This window comes from Ochlerotatus camptorhynchus, unplaced genomic scaffold (genome assembly GCF_037179485.1).
Source record: "Ochlerotatus camptorhynchus isolate MF236.1 unplaced genomic scaffold, CSIRO-AGI_Acam_v1.1 ptg000434l, whole genome shotgun sequence".
In the NCBI taxonomy this organism is placed as follows: domain Eukaryota; kingdom Metazoa; phylum Arthropoda; class Insecta; order Diptera; family Culicidae; genus Ochlerotatus; species Ochlerotatus camptorhynchus.
The window spans coordinates 8,732,845-8,750,928 of NW_027040920.1; the positions used below are offsets into that span (position 1 = coordinate 8,732,845).

The following is an 18,084-nucleotide window of genomic DNA, read 5'->3' on the forward strand; positions in this document are numbered from 1 at the left end:
CTTTTGGCGATTATGAGTGAACTGAACTCAAATTTGAGTCGTTCTCATTCGCCGTGTAGCTACATACTGAATTCGGTAGATTTTGCCGAGGGGGACGACACATCTAAATCTCAAGTTTAGATGCTTAACAAATCTCCAACTAGCGAATCAATCTTCGAAATATTTTCTTTCATTTCTCGCATCTACTTGCATCGCGCATCATCTTTTTGCAGGAAATCTTCAGAATCATCGTCAATCTTCTTTCTATCTACTCTGCGTGCACGCAGCTAGCCACAGCAAAACACAATCTTTCCTGCATCGTAGATAGAGTCGTCCCCTCGGATTTTGCCGGGTTTTTTTAATTTTTCACTGATTTGTAAACTTTTACCGAACAGTTCCGTAGTTCAAAAATTACCAAACAGCGGAGTCCTGGTTTATTGGATATACATAAAAACCAACTTTCACCCAACATTTACTTATACTTGCTCATTTCAAATTAATTTTCAGGATTTTTGGAATAAATAGTGTTAAACTATGATCTATTCCAGGCCTACTCTTAAGTTCTCAGAATGATGTAAGAATTAGGTGATTAATTATAGCATCCAATTTTATTTTTGATATCACTGAACTCTCCTGTTTCGTTAGAACAATAATGTTTACCTAATGTTACCCATACATATAGGGGGTTATTCCGAGAGTCGAAGTGATTTTTGTCACTAGTGAAGTGAGAAAAGTCACGTCGTGGTGTCGTGACTCTCTATGCAAATCAAATGGAGAGTCTCGTTACCACGACGTGACTTTTCTTACTTCACTAGAGACAAAAGTCACTTCGACTCTCGGAATAACAATAACCTCCATAATGCTTAGTTTTATCATGATGAAAATCTTCTTATACTTTCTGGAAAATTACTTTTGATGATTATTAAAGTCAACTAATGTGATATGTGATATAAACTGTATTAATGATCACACAGGACATGTAGAAAATGTACATCCATATAAACGATGCCTGAGTGATTGGTGACTGTAAAAAGATACATTTTTATTTAGTTTGAAATCGATTGCATATCACACACGAAAATTTAAACAAATGGCAACACTGCATGCCTCACTGCATGCGCGAGGGTACTTTGTGAGTCAGTCGATATAAATGACGTACGTTCTCCCTCCTCTTGGGTAGGGGAAGAATATTGACAAAGTGAAATGAAAATCAGTTGTTCAACAATACTCGTCATCAATCCAACGTCATCAATATTACCTTCTCAATAATATTGTCAGTATGTCAATTTACTGTCAATATATTGACCTGTGTAACGAGCGCTTTAGCGAATTGTCATTAATGTTGTCAATACGTTATGTATTGATAATATTGTAATGTGGACCGTACACGATGGCTTTTATTGACAATAATCGTATTGTCAATACATTTTATATTGACGTCAATACATCGGTATTGACAATATTTCTGTATTCACATCATCAATATTATTGTCAATACTTGTAAGTATTGACAATATTTCTTACCGTGTGGGGTTCGCTTAAGGATGATTGACAATACGATGTTTGTCAATATATTGACATGTGTAATGGGCGCTATATGCAAGTTTGTTTACACTCCTGAGCGGGAAAGCAAATATAATACGACACAGGCTACATGCACTGCTGCCATCAATACTGTTAGTGTTGAATTCAATCTTCTGTGACTTTTTAAATTGGACCGGTAAAATGCCTAGAATGGTCGTTGTTGTTTTATTTAACCAGTTTCTGATATGTATTCACCATTAAATACATCCACTCATCTATATTAATGAGTCAAACTTCACAATTCCGGAGTGATTTGAGATTTGGGCGTAATTGCTTTTGTAAACAAACACGTCAATCACCGATTTCTCGTGAATAAAAGCTCAATCTCGTAAGCAAGTTATGCCATAGTGTTATTAGTTTTCGAAATTGAGCTTTCATTCGCGAGAAATCGCCGATTGACGTGTTTGTTTACAAATGCAATTACGCTCAAATCTCAAATCACTCCGGAATTGCTTGTTTTAATCAACTTAAATCCATTGCTAGAGGCAATACATCTGGCAACGCTTTTTCAATGATACTTTTACGATTGTCGGCAAAGCAGTAAAGGTGAAGTGGTTTTCTTGGTGTTCAATTTTGTTCACCAAGAGTTTTGAGAAGCAGTTTTTTTGGATTTTGTGTATTCGATTGTGTGTTATTGTGCTAAGCTTCGAAGAACACAAGTAAGTAAATACAATGAATATGTTTTACCCAGGAAGTTTTCGTTCTAAAATCATGAAATACAAGTGTTAAATTTTTGTATTAATAATATGAGAATGTATGTGTAAACCAATGATGATGATTGAAGAATATTTCAAAAAGAAGACGAAAACAAATTTATTACCCTTTGTTCTACAGATGAAGAAAAGTCTATTTGCTTTACGTCTTTTTCTCTTAATGAAGCTCCCAATTCTTCATTTGGAGTCGCTTGCAGTAGTCAAATACCTGTATAGGAGGAAATTTACCATTTTTACGGACCACCCAGGTAGGAATTCGATATCAGTCACGAGGCGCTACGTTTTCGAGCTTTCCATTTACGAATACGAAATAATATATAGACCATCATCTTGAATGGGCAATGCAGATTTTTGTTCGCGTTTTCCTCTCACCCAGGAAGTACCCAGAGAGTTGGATAGAGCGTATGTAAAGAGTTTGAATTTCACAGACAAATTTCCAATCGACTAGAAACAAATCGCACAAGAAACCAAACATGACGACTTTTTGGTAAAAGTTATAAATTTCCTGAAGAAAGGCTGACCGGAACGATTGGAAAAACGTTTTACGGACGTTTATTCTCATTATCAGGATCTGGAAGAAGTGGAAGGATGTATTCTTTTCCAGGACAGAGTGATCATACCGGAATCTAAGAAAAGGAACGTGTTGAAACTACTTCATCGAAATCACTCGGGTATGTATAAAATTAAGCAGCTAGCCAGGAGGACCGTATACTGGTTTGTACATAGAGGATTTTGTTAGATCTTGCAGAATTTGCCATGAAACAACAACTATTTCCAGGAAACCTCCTTAATCTTCATATATTCCTACAAATAAAGCTTTCAGCAGAATTCACGCTGATTTTTTTTTTTTTTTTTTTAGAAAAAGGTTTATCTTGTGGACAGCTATACAAAATGGATTGAGGTTGAGCTTATGAGATATGACCACAGGAAGGTGATTAATGTTTTAATTCATTTTAATATATATTCTTATCTGTATTATTCAAAAGCTAAAGCTCTCATTTCCATTGTAAAACGCAATTCAATTGATAACACTTTTGGCACATAAAAACTTCCCGAAATCTATGAATTGTTTGATGGATGATGGATTGAACTGAGAATAAAAATCCAACATTTTATTGATCTTGGACATTCGTACCGGGAATAGACGCATATCGTTTTGTAGATTTGGCCTGGCACTGACCTAGAAAACAAAAAGTAGAGTGCTTGATTATTGGGAACTATTCCGTGAAATAAGGCTTGTACTCGAAAAAATGGCACTATTTGTATCCGTGTGTAAGTTTTTTATCCGTGGGTAAAAATTGATGAAAATCGGGGTATAACTAGTTTGGAGTGAATTGTTTACATGTGCAAAATTTCATAACAATCGGTTCAGTGGTTATTGAGATGTCATCGAAACAAGAAGAAAATCGCCGGAGAATTTTGCGCGCCGTCATGGAAAATCCGACTGCGACCATGAGATGGATCGGAAGACAACTGGGAATCACCCATACAACTGTGTCTCGGATGGTAAAATCGTTTAAGGAGTCCCAGACGACCGAGCGGTGGACTGGAAGTGGAAGAAAATCGAAGACAGCTGACCCTGTGAAGGCCCGGAAGGTGTTAGATTATTTCAACCGAACCTTTCGATTCGCGACGCGGCTCTAAAGGCAAAGTGTTCCGCCTGGTTCGTTCAGCAAACCATGAAACGAGCTGGGCTTCGTGTATTCCAGGTCCGGAAGGCACCGAATCGACGTGATCAACAAAACACGGCGGTCAAATCCCGCGCAAGGAAGCTGTATCGAGACTGGTTAACGAAACCGATGTGTGTGGTTATGGATGACGAAACCTACATCAAGGCAGACGCAAAGCAGATACCGAGGCTGGAGTTCTACGTTGCCAAATCACGGTTTGATGTTCCGGAAGACATAAGGAAGAATAAAGTGGACAAATTTGCCAAAAAATACTTGCTCTGGCAGGCCATATGCCAATGCGGTAAACTGAGTAAACCGTACACTACAATGGGTACCATCAACAGCCCCGTAACGTGGGTAGATCACCTTTTTGTGGTACGTTACGCGATGTAAGATCTACCACCGATTTCTAGTCCTGACTACTTCAAACTAGGGGAACAGGATTTTTCAGTAATCAGTAGTCCTTGTTACTTTTTATGCCTGGTTGATAATGATAAGTCCTCGGTTGCCTGGACCGAAACAAGGGAAAACTGAGTTAGTTAGTCTTCATCTATGTGATTCCTAATCTTCTATTCGTTGTTCCCTAGTTTGAAGTGGTTAAGACTAGGGTACTGATGCATGGTCATTATTGGTGTCATTGTATGTTCTTGTTGCTAAGGAATCCAGTTTTGATTGACAAAGGGGCGTGCCTTTGGAGGGTATTCCAACACTCCGAAGGGTATAAATAGCGGGACCTTTCAATTAGAATCGATTCCTTGCGATGAAGGCAAGAATGACAATTGTATGAAAACCGAATACACAATCATTTCTCAATAGTGATGGAGTAATACAACCTGCACTAAACTAAGGACACGGGATATACTACAATAGATCAATTTACTGGTCGCAGTAGTGTTAGGTCCCGAATAGAGAAAAAAACAGCGAAATTTACCGCACCGAGTGCCTCCAGAAGCGTCTGTTGCCCTTCCTGCGGTCCCACGGAGGTGAGAAATTATTTTGGCCGGACCTGGCATCATGCCATTACGCGCGATCGACGTTGGATTGGTACAGAGACAATAACGTTGTTTTTGAATAAAAAAAACCGCCAACCCCCCAAATTCACCAGAGATTCGTCCGGTGGAAAGATTTTGGGCCATAATGAAGACCAAAGTTCGAAAATCGTCCAAGGAACGAGTTGGAGTTGAAGAAAGAATGGATGAAAGTGACTAAAAAGGTCGGCTCCACCATTGCACAAAATGTAATGAGAGGTCTTAAGGAAAAGGTGCGAGCTTTCAGCGATGGAAAGGAAATGGAATAAAGTAATTATGCTGAAACATAATCCTTATGTATTAGTTCATTCCCTGAAAGCTTCAAGAAAACCAGACTTAAAATAAATTTTTGGCGCCTTAAATGCCTATGTGCGGGCATAGTGCAAAAGTGCGTCAAATATGGTACTTCAACGCAATATCATTTCATGAGTATTTGAGCATGAGCTGTTCATTCCTATTTAAATAAAAATAATAATAACCTTTCATTTGTTAAAACAACCCCACAAGCGTCTCATACTCTCTCTCTCTCTCTCTCTCTCTCTCTCTCTCTCTCTCTCTCTCTCTCTCTCTCTCTCTCGCTCTCTCTCTATATCTTATTCCTGGTTCTAATTTGAAAAACCCCGTCTGACCACTTACTTTGATGTAACTCTTAAATCGGAACCATTGCGGCAACAGCTTCTCTGATCCAACATCGCCAATGGAACCATCTATATAGTGCAGTCAAATATAATGTATGTTAATCTATCATTTTATTGCAATAAAACTCTACCGCTTCTCGATTATATACTAGGCTTTTGGTTTGTCACATTCTCCGAATCAAAGAAGAAAAAAATACGAGAAAGGCAAAAACATTAACTCTGCTCACTTTCCGAATGGCGCAATTTTCTAGGTGAAGGTTTTTAAACATTACTCTACTTTCTGTTTAGGATTAGTTCTGAGTTTGTCCTAATATTCATATTAAATATCATTAAGCTTCTTTCGTTTTTTTCCTATCAGAGGGGTTAAATTGTATGGCCTATTGTTCTACAGTACTAGTAAGTAGTGTTCGCTTTGACAATTTTCCTATAGCAATTCTAATAACTTTTTTCAGAAATTTTGTTCTATAGGGATTATAGTAGTATTGCCTCAATGTTTTGAGCGGAAAGTGTGGAAGGATCGTCAAAAAAAAACACACGAAACTTAAGTTGTAACAACACACTACACTTGAAAAAATCCGTACTTTTACATCGTCTGAATCCTTCACCTGCTCGTTTGTTTCGGAAGATAGAGAGTGAAAGTACATTTATATCACGCACATGTTTAGTATTATCTAGATTCTACTCTGGAAAAATGTTTCGCAACTGTTCTCTTCTATTTAAATCGGAGCAATATCCAAGAAAAAAAATAAGGAGCTAGAGTCTTGAGATACACTGAAAAAAAAATAAAATTGGTTCGGTTTTCCCCGACGCAATTCAAAGCATACATTCTAATATCACTGTTATCACTTCTTCTTGCACTCACCATCGTTTCCGTCCCTGCTCTTGTTGGCGATCAGGTCGTTGTCACTGTTCGGTTCGGTTTCGTCCGAACCGTCGTCATCGGGCTCCGGATCACCGCAATTCGCGGGTTCGTGATGATGGTGATGATGGTGGTGGTGAAGGTGCTGGTGATTATGATGATGATGAGGAGCGAAATTCCGCGACTCCGAACCACTGGAAGATGTTCGGGACAGCGAGCAACGGCGGGCCGGCAGTTTGACCGAAGCTGCCGGGGCATCCGAACAGGCGTGCTCCTCCGAGCCCAGGTTGATATTACTCAGCGAACCATCGTCACACGGTGCCGACACCGATTGGGAGATCAGATTCTTCAGCGGGGTGCGCACCTTGCGCACCTGACTGTGATCGGTCTTGTAGAACTTGAACGGAAGCTTCGACTGAGACTGCTGCTGGTGGGGAATGTGCTGGTGGTAGTGATCCGGAGGATTCATACCACGGCACGAGCCAGTCGAGTGGTTGCCTTTGTATTTTTTTAGGGTAGCAGGAAGACTCGAGGAACCGTTCGGTCCGGCGGAAAAATTCTAAAATTATGTAAGACATTAGATTTTTTGAAATAGATAGCCAGACAATTAACCAATCCTACGTCACTATCGGCATCGTCCGGCGAGAAGGTATTCTCCAAATTGTGTTTCTTCTTGTTCAGCGCTGCAGCCAGACATCCGACGCAGATATTGTTGTCCTCATCGCGATTCCGATCCGAAGCGGTGCAACCGGTGGAGGTTACCACTCCGGATGTGACGCTAGCGCGTCCCACCGATTGTCTGTTGGAATGGTGCCGGCTGGAGGATGGTTGCTGCTCGTTGTCTGAATCCGACTCCGATGAGCTTCGAGAAAGCTGAAAGTTTTACAAATTGAGACATTACCACGTGTTTCAGCTTCGTGGGTCATAGAATGGGACAGTCCATACCCGGTTCTCGTTGGATGCCCTGATCTGCGGCAGTGGGCTAACGCTGTGTCGACGCTGGTAGCCACCGTCGGTGCTGCTGTGGTCGTCAATGAGGTCACCTTCTTCCATGTCCAGATCGAGCTGAAGGATGCTCTCCTGGCTACCGGTGAACTGGGGACAAGAAAGGATTTTCATTATCATTTGGCAGGTAAAAAATAGGAATACGAAAACAGGAATTTTGTACAAATGGACATCTTCGGTGAGAAAGACACATGTTTTTGCGTAGGAAGATGTTAGTGATAAGCGATTGAGTTAAAAGTTTAAAAGTTATTCCACTAGATCGACTCGCTGAGTATTAAATTACGAAAATTAGTTTCGAAATGTAAACTTTACGGAATGTGGGATTTAAGAATGTCTCTATGCTGATAATATACCAAATTCTATAAATAGGCTGGATTCTTTCTCATTAATTCGTGCGCTATTTCTGGCAAAGCAACAGACGAAGATAATAACGTAGACCCCGTCAGGTTGCATTTTTTTTTAGTTGAAGAGGATTTTGGATCACTTGACCCTGGAAGCGAAGCGAAAACCTCCTACAAAATACTACATTTTTCACCTGCGTGAAAAACGCAATTCAGTGCCAACATTTCAAAATATGGGGTAATACATTTCATAATCCATGTTATGAAATGACAGGAGCTGGTTTGCCTGCCAGAATTTGATGATATTGATATTGCTTCTCACAGCCTTTAGGTAACCGCCTCCTGTCAAAGTTTATTCATGAGTTGAACCAGAAACGTCTCATAAACAATGACGTTTCCTCGCGAATATAACCTCACTCATGAAAATTAATAACACTACCAGGTAGATGAATTTTTCCTCTACCAGCTAGCATTGTTGATTTAGAAGGGTGAGCTTTTAATATTCTTTAGCTGTCGATTTCGCAACAGCTAAAGCCATTGTTTACAAAAGCAATTACGACCTTTTGAAATGTTGAAACTGAATTGGCAAATTATTCACTTGACTTTGAACTGTAAACAGATACGATCCAGCGAAATCTAATTTTGTGGATCGTATCTTTTTCACTCACGTTTTTTTTTTCGCGCATGCAGCGCTAGCCAACAGAGCAGCAGCTAAGCGAAAAGTTGACGTTTCGAGAAAGAGCGTATCTGTCAGATTATCACTTCACCGGAGGTGCAAACTACACGACGAATGAGAACGACCGAAATTTGAGTTTAGTTCACTCATAATCGACAAAAGTGCAGGAACTCACCCTAATAAAAATTGTATGGTTAATTTGCTTAACGTCGTGTTCTGGGTATCATCCAAACAATTTATGGAATAGTTCAATGATTTGGGTTATCATTCGTTTATGTTAATTTTTTTATTAGGGCAGCGATGAGTAAAATTTGTCTCATGTTTTCCCAGGTTTTCCTGGGAAAAATTCCTGAATTTGAGAAAAGTAAAGATTGGATTCACTTAGTCGATTGGTACTACTCCGAGACTGAATAAAATTTTCGTCAATTTCCTCATTTTACGGCAGATTTTTCGCGCATGCAGCGCTAGCCAACAGAGCAGCAGCTAAGCGAAAAGTTGACGTTTCGAGAAAGAGCGTATCTGTCAGATTATCACTTCACCGGAGGTGCAAACTACACGACGAATGAGAACGACCGAAATTTGAGTTTAGTTCACTCATAATCGACAAAAGTGCAGGAACTCACCCTAATAAAAATTGTATGGTTAATTTGCTTAACGTCGTGTTCTGGGTATCATCCAAACAATTTATGGAATAGTTCAATGATTTGGGTTATCATTCGTTTATGTTAATTTTTTATTAGGGCAGCGATGAGTAAAATTTGTCTCATGTTTTCCCAGGTTTTCCTGGGAAAAATTCCTGAATTTGAGAAAAGTAAAGATTGGATTCACTTAGTCGATTGGTACTACTCCGAGACTGAATAAAATTTTCGTCAATTTCCTCATTTTACGGCAGATTTTAGGTTTTCCACAGGAAACCATGAGACAAATTTACTCATCGCTAAGTTCCTGCACTTTTGGCGATTATGAGTGAACTAAATTCAAATTAGGGTCGTTCTCATTCGCCGTGTACTGATCGATTTCGTTTCACATGAACTGTAAACTGCGATAAAAGGAAACTGGAAACAACCATTTTTGCTATAGCTAAATTTCATGATTTTTCAATTTTCAATTTTCGTTTCGCTTCGATCTGTATACTTGGCTTTACTTCCCAGAAGGTTTTTGGTTGTTTTGATTATAGATACTATAGATTCCGTAGATAAGCGGAGGCAAAGTATAATGTCAACCTGGTCCGAGACGGCTAATACATAGGTGTAACAGTCGGAAGAAGTGTTAGTTTGTTTACTTAAATGAACCATGCCCATTTTGTTATGGCATGTTTGCTATACGAAATGCGCCTCGTGTTTATTAGCGAATTTCACATCAAAGATTGATTAATTGAGTAGGAAATCAGTTTGGCACGGCATTTGTGACCAGCATACACCTTCCGGTAGTATGAAACAGGTCAAAAACTGTTCAAATCCGCAGATAAAATTTTTGTTTTGAATTTCTGTATAGCAAAATAGTGAACTTTTCGTGAACATTAACGGCAAAGAACTCACCAACACTGGGAGACTGTGAGTTCCTGCCCACCTGTTCATTTTCCATCGTGAACCTGGTCTATACAAGGTGTGGAATTGTTCGCCTGTACGTATTGGTGCAGTTTGTTTTTCACTCGGCTTTCAGTCGGCTGCGCACGATTTGCTTCTTTCGTACGCTCAAACACGCTCGTAGCTACGTCATAACGTTTGTTTCAATCAGCGTTTGCATTGGAAATTGAATATGAATTATAGAATTTCTGTGTGAAGCCAAAATTTATGAATGTTTTTCCACTGAATGTTGAGATAGTGTATTGATTATTTTATTAGCATACTGTATACCATGAAAAAGCAGTCTACTGGTGAGTTTTTGCCCGTGTGCAAGTAGGAAGTAACTATAAAAAATACAAAACACCTGCTGATATTTCCTGGATACTTTACAAAAACATACACACAAAAAAATAATCATTGATAAAATTAAAAATAACATTGGTAGAATTGAAAGTTTGGTTCTTTTTGGTAGAAAGCGGATAGCTTTCGAATCGAAAGTCTGCCAACTGTCAATTCAAAAGTTGCCCGCGCCCTTTCTTTTAAAAGCTGAAACTTTCAAAATAAATTGTAGTAACAGTCAGATGAAAAACGGGGCAGTGTAGAAATTGAAAGCGGATTATTTTAAATTCAAAATTAATATTTTCAAAACAACATCGTAGTTTTATTTTAAATTCTAAGAAAATATTAAATTTAAAGTGTCTATTTTTTAATACAAAGGTTCGAATATATGTTTAATATAATTATTATATTTTTTACTGTAATGATCAAACTGAAAATGAAAAAAAAGCAGTCAAGTTGCACGCAGTTCACCGTTTAACGTTGCAACGGAATAATCCTGGAATTTAGTTCGAAGTCGACCTCTTTCGCCCGGAGGTAATATTCGTTTGGCAAAAGCGTGTGGAACAATGGTGCCGTCTTCTCCTGTGACCAGATTCTTACAGTAGTTCTCTGCTCCAAACAGGGGAAGCAACACCCCAAGAAATCGACTTCCAGGGACATCATTCACGGATAATCTCGCAGTTTCCGAGGACAAATCGTTCATTCCAAATCGGAGCTCACTTTTCTCGTGTACCATTCGCCAGCGGAATTTTCCTTTCTCGTTACCTCGACGTGAAAGATCGAAGCATTTTGTGTGACAATTCTACAGAAATCTCCTTGTTTCCCGTGGTTACCATCACCCTACTTCCGTAATTTTGTATATTGCACAACATAATCGTAGTCGATGAAGTGGTAGGTACATAACATCCGTGATACCGGCAGGGGATCATCTTCGATGTGAATGCCAGAGGATCACCAATAATCACCTGTCCGCTGGTGTATGATTTACCGGAATGAAATGAAAGTTAGTTATGATATTTATTGTCGAAGTGAGATAAGAAAGCACATACCAATGTAAAGATTAGTGCCAACGATGCTTTCTTGCATTGAAAAATTCATAGCGTTGCTGTTTTTTTTTTTTTTTGCCATCAAGGCTAAGGTGATAAGGTATCCAGTGAGTAATGACGGCCGCTCAAACGGGTAACTGAAAATGGATTTGTATAGAAGCATTCTTTGCCGGTCAGTGGACGGCCGCCACTTACCTATTTGTGACTGTATTTATCTTTGTGAGGATGGTGAGTTATTTACGGGCGTGGGAATATCATCTCTTGCTCCGGAAGTTTGCTCCTGCATTCAGCGCATATTGCCGGTAATCGAAGCCACTGGAATGATGGACGGGTGTGATAGCTTATCTTCTTCAATTGTTCATTTTCAATACTTACATCGAATTCCCAATCATCTGGACACAAAGATTCTCCACTGCCATAATGCTATTGAGATTATTCAACTTGATTTATTTTATAGGAAAAATCGGCAAAAGAGGGTTCCGTGCTGCCAGTAAAAACATCGGTATTTTGATAGTTGTACAACTTTTCATTTAAAAGAAACACTTTTAAATTTACGAATCGAAAGTGAAAGAAACACTTTCAATTAAAAAAATATAATTTAATTTTGAATGTTTTCGTAAATGAAACTATGAGTTTTGGGAAACTTTTAATTTAAAAATGCTTTATTTTTATTAATACCATTTTAGTTTTTTGTGCGTACAAGCAAGCGCAATCATCATGCAAACATATCTACACTAAGAAAATTTCAAAGATTGTTTTTATGTGTCCCACACATGAGTTTTTGCAATGTGATCAACAAATGATATATATGACCACACATACTATTCATTTGACACTTAAATTTCATGTGTACTTCTGAGTGGATTCTGTTTATGTGTGGTCAAATGAAAATCATGTGGAGTTTTACATGGAAATTCGCCAATAAAAATGTGTGGAATTTTTTTAGTGTAGAATTTGCTGTAGTTCATATTTCACAAATTTGCTTTCAACTGCTATGACGTTGTGGTCATCCTCTCCTGCAATGTTTACCTTTTTCCCTCTACCAACCCATACGTGAGAGCTAGATTGTAGCTCTACTGTCTGTATCCCGGTAAAAACGCTCAGTAGCAAGAAACCTCTCGAGCTGTGTCTCAAGGTCGGCTTACTACTGGGTAATCTGGAGGGGCTTCGCGATCCTAATGTGCAGTACTATCACCTGACTAAAAGCTATGGAAAGTTTAAGTGACACAGTAATCAAAGGGTGTATACTAATTATTTATTAATAAAAGCTATAGCAGGTGTGGATTGGATTTCTAATAGTAGTTCTATTGAATTTTATGGGTGTACAGTGGGTTTTTACTATGGGGGTTTGACGTACCGGTACTGAACTGCTGCCGTTGATTCTGCTCCGCCGAAGACTACTCTGCCGATGTGCGAGCGCTCGCCGATGATCCTACGTACGACGAGCTTGACGTCGGGCGAATCAAGCCTGACAGGGTGGTGATGTTGGAACAACAAATCGACTTAACTTGATGGCGATCTGCGGTCTCCTGGCGTCTACCTTCGTTGACGAGAATCACCAGAGTCCAGGCAAGGCCGGAGTGACTCTGCTGAGAGGGGTCCTCTTTTGCGTTGGTCTGGTGGTGGTGCCTTGGCCCGAGAAATGCGGCGATTTTGACCTTGCAATGCCAAATCGAAATGATGTCCTTTACTGTTAGGATTAATAGCCACTAAGGACCAATAATCCGACTCGTGTGCTTCCAGACCGACTTAGTCGGTTGGTTCACAAAATGGCGCTGTACCGAATGGTACCACAAAAAGGTCCTGATTGAACAGATAGGTATTCCCGTGATTCACCACTCACTTTTATTACTTTAAGGACACTTGGTTTTAACGATCCGAAGCACACGAACGCCAGATACTGATTGCGGAATGGCGGTTTTCCTTCGCGCTTTTCCCATCCCATTGCTCTTCTCGTGAGACGTTATTTTCCACCCATTTTGAATTCATAGTTTAGCCCGAATGTTGTTGTACCCACTGGTAGAATACTCATACCCACTGTACTGTTGTACGGTTTTATACAATTTTCAAATTTAAAAACAATTAATCCTACTAACAAATTAACATTTTTTTACAACGATTACTAACCCTACTAATCCAACACCAAATAACTTTAAGAGACGTGACGGTACATTTAACAACTATGCACAAATTAAAAATCTAACATGTTTTGTAACAAACGGTTACAAGATCTCCAAACCTTGATGAATCTACGCGAAACTGCACCAGTGCAGGTTTGAAATCCAAAACCACAAAAGTGATGATGTACTAAAAAATATTCCATACGATTCGACAGCTAGAAAAACGTCATTATCATTTTCACATCATTTCCATTAAAGAGCCTGAATTTATAAAGAGGCGACATCTTATCCACTTGACAGGTCTTCTGCTCGATTGGAATGGCTTTTCCTATGACTTTGACAGACAATCGATTGTTCCAATTCTGACATGTCGTCTCTTTGTAAATTCAGGCTCTTTAATTTCCATCTGCTGGCCGACCGTAAATTAGATTCATCAATAGACCATGTTGCGTACGCCCTTCGTGCGACACCGCACCTACTCATTTACCTCACTGGTGCAGCGGCGCTGCATCGCAGGAGTGTGAAGCTGCCTGCGATATCCAACCGACAAGCATAGCTGTCAGGCCGCCGGCACCGGGTGAGGATGGAGAAATGTAAGAAAAAGATATAAAAACGTGCCAAAACGTCATTAAGATTACATCGTGCAAAGTTTTCTCTTAAATAAATACTTAAAATACTAGTGCATTTCCTTAAAATACCTTAAAATTAAAGTGGATTACTTCAACTAGTGACTTAGCGTAAGGTAGAAAGTTAATCGATAGAAAATAATGAATAACACTAAAATATTATCGAAATTTTGATGTAGGTCGGTTTGAAGATTATATACGAGGTTATATTTACTGAGTTCTCTCTGGAAGTTCGATAATCTTCAAAGTAGTCGAGGTAAAATTAATTGGTTTGTTATAGTTAAACTTAATTTTCCTAATTTAACTAAACATATACACAGAAATTGTAAGCTCTGGCGCATCCCGCTACGACGATCCGGATAGCGAACCGGAAACCAGCACAAAACGTAAGATTATTTATATGAGCATTAATAATTTGTTAATCACGATTTGTTACGTCTGCAGGAAAATTTTAACCGTTCCTCCAAGAATAAACGAGTTAAAAATCGGATTGCGTTTTCCTTCTGTTGCCGAAGCAACATTTTAAAATTTTCGTTTTCCGGATCAATCGGAGATGCCACGAAGGGACCGAACTCGGGATCCAGTGCCGGATGACAGCTTGCAGCAATCCTGCCCGCTCTGCCGTCTGCCAGATAGCAACGACATGGTCAGCTGCGATGACTGTGAGCGTTGGTTCCACTTTGACTGCGCCGGAGTAAACGAAGATGTGGCCAACCACGATTGGAGCTGCCAGGAGTGCATCGTTGCCAGAGTTCCTGCTCCACAATCGCCACATCCAAGAACTCCTACAGGTGAGCCATTACCACACCCGCAGTCACCAATACCACTACCATTTCCACGTCTGCCCACACCGGAAACACCAATCCCACCGGTTCCTACACCACGACCGCAAACTCCGCGAACGCCAATCGTACCCCCACGTAGTCCGTTGCCAAATCCGCAGCCACCTACCCCACGTCCACGAACACCACAATCGCCAAATCCGCCACCGCCAACCCCACGCCCGCGTACTCCTCGAACACCTATAGTGGATCCTGATGCGCCAGTAGTTTCCAGACAAGTTGCTGTCGATCCAGACCTTGTGAACAAACTGCCTGCCGAACTCAGGATCCAACTTCTAGAGGAAGAGCAAGCCATCGAACGTCGAGTATTAGTACAAGACACTGAAGAAGTCTGCACATTGTAGACGAAATACGCGTATCTGTCAAGGATAAGCAAATAAAGTAGTGGAATTAAATGGAAAATACTAATCCTTCTCTCTCTCATTATACAGGTATTCCACTAAGACGCCCACATTCATCAGGATTCATCGAACGCAAGTTTCTGTTGCGTAGATTTCAGCTTCTGCTCGAGTCGACGGGGAATGCCATTCCTGCACGACAAAGTAGTCTAGAAGGGAACGCTTTCGAATCGAACAACACAAGAAACCATCCTGTCTTTCATTCTTCGCCTGTGAATACTCACCGTAGAAATATGCCTCCCTTTGCACCACCCCCAGTCCACCAAGATCGCGACGGACCAACTTTCGCTCCACATCGGGAACAGCAACAGTTGTACGTTCCAGTTGATATTCCAGCTGAAATCAACCATCGTCCCGATTTCCCTGCTCGTTACCCTCCTCGTATCAATCATCATTCGAACATACCAGCGTTCAATCCACCTCCACCTATCCACCGTCCTATCGCTTCGACGTTTGCTTCTCTCCCGACCGATCAACATCAGCATATTCCGACGTTCTCTCAAGCGAATCATACTCAGCGCCCGAATGCTTCGGCATTTGCCCCATATGCTGGTCTTCCGCGTCCTGCCGCTCAAGAGTATTATCCGTACGACTTACACGACTATCCTTCCGCCACCGGGGGAACGGCGTTGCTCAATAAAAGCCAAATCGCCGCACGTCATGCAGTCTCTAAGGAACTACCAATCTTCAGCGGGGAACCGGATGAATGGCCCTTGTTTTTCGCAACCTACGAGAACACAACGAACCTTTGCGGATTATCGGCGGAGGAGAACATCGCTCGTCTACAGAAGTGTCTACGTGGGAAGGCATTGGAAGCGGTTAAATGCCAGCTGTTGCACCCAGCCAACCTGAATCAAGTTCTTTCGACGTTGCGAATGCTGTTTGGGCGTCCGGAAATCATCGTGCATTCGCTGCTGCAAAAGATAAACACTCTTCCCGCTCCCAAAGCAGAACGTCTGGGTACGCTCGTCGATTTCGCGCTGGCCGTTCGCAACATGGTAGCAACAGTGAAGGCCTGTGAGTTAGAGGAGCATCTGTGTAATTTGACACTGCTGCACAATCTGGTAGATCGTCTCCCACCGATGATTCGGCTGAATTGGGCGACCCATCGTCAGTCTCTTCGATCGGTAACTTTGTTGGAGTTCAGCGAGTGGCTGTACAAACTAGGAGAAGCAGCGAGCACGGTGACGATGCCTCAGTTCTCGGGCTCCTTCGACAACAAGACACGCCGGGAACGGAAGAACGATGGATTTCTGAACGCACACACCGAGACGGTTCCGAAGGTCAACCAAAGCAACGTTGATAGTGGATGTGTCATCTGCAATGGCAACTGCTTAGCAGTGGAGAAGTGCAAACAATTCGTTGCAATGGATCTTTCTGCTCGGTGGGCTGCACTGCGGGAACACAAATTATGCCGTAGCTGCCTGGAGAGTCATCGAGGTCCCTGCAAGTCCGGGAAGTCGTGTGGTAAAAACGGCTGCCAATACAAACACCATCGGATGATGCACAACGACGCGAAAGATAAATCGATAGCGTCGTCTTCGTCCAGTTCGGCACCGACTACTTCTACTTCACAGCAGGTCAGCGCGAGCAGTTCCAGAGAAACCAGATCATGCAACACGCACCGAGGAGAAAGCAGAGCTGTACTATTCCAGTACGTTCCGGTCACGCTGTACAATGATGGGATCAAGGTACAAACCTATGCGTTCCTGGACAGCGGATCTTCCTTGACACTGATGGAGGAAAGTTTGGCGAAGGAGTTGAATTTGCGTGGCGAAAGCCATCCACTCTGCCTCCGCTGGACGGCCGATACCTGCCGTTACGAAGACGATGCCATGCGAGTTTCTCTCAACATTTCCGGCACGTACAACGGATGTCCTCAAAACAACCTGACAGATGTCTACACGGTTAAAGAGTTGAAACTTCCGTCGCAATCTCTCTCCGTTCGCAAGCTTTCGGAGGAGTACCCTCATCTTGAAGGGTTGCCAATAGAATCGTACTGCAACGTTCAACCCAAGATATTGATCGGGATGAATAACGTACGAGTGGTCCACTCCCTGGACAGCCGTGAAGGGAAGCCAAATGAACCAGTTGCTGTCAAGACACGCCTTGGATGGACGATCTACGGAACCTGCTCGTCGGAGAATGGTCCGGCGTCAAACACTGCCCTGTACAGCTACCATACATGCTTCCACTCTCACGAATCCGACGATTTTCTACACGAAACCGTAAAAAGCTACTTCATGCTCGACAGTTTGGGTATCAGAGCTCCGCAGAATCAACTTCTTTCCAAGGAGGACGAACGAGCGCTGGTGAAACTACGCGACAGTACAACGTTCCAGAACGGGCGCTACCAAGTGGGTCTTTTGTGGAAATACGATGACGTACGCCTACCCAACAACAGGTCGATGGCGTTGAGACGTCATTACTGTCTGGTTAAGAGGATGGAACGCGAACCCCAACTGGCCGAGACGTTGAGAGCGAAGATGGCAGACTACGTCAGCAAGGGGTACGTCCGCAAGCTAACCCCGGAGGAAAGTCAGAGGACGGGAGATCGGACCTGGTACTTGCCCATCTTTCCGGTCTTCAACCCTAATAAACCAGGCAAGGTCCGAATCGGGTTCGATGCAGCCGCGTCGTTTGGAGGAGTATCGT

The 18,084-nt window shown here is 41.5% G+C and overlaps 1 protein-coding gene across 2 annotated transcripts in view; it reads right to left on the reverse strand.

The window, feature by feature from the left end:
• Window positions 1-6,153: 6,153 nt before the first annotated feature.
• The window catches only part of gol (goliath), a 281,563-nt gene continuing 269,632 nt past the window's right edge, over window positions 6,154-18,084 (reverse strand). For both annotated transcript variants that reach the window (XM_065234620.1, XM_065234621.1), the window contains exons 8-10: window positions 7,417-7,566; window positions 7,093-7,344; window positions 6,154-7,030 (exon numbers count right to left, since the gene is read on the reverse strand). In XM_065234620.1, the coding sequence (XP_065090692.1) occupies window positions 6,455-7,030; window positions 7,093-7,344; window positions 7,417-7,566 (978 nt within the window). In that variant the 3' untranslated portion in view covers window positions 6,154-6,454. The remainder of the gene's footprint in view (window positions 7,031-7,092; window positions 7,345-7,416; window positions 7,567-18,084) is intronic.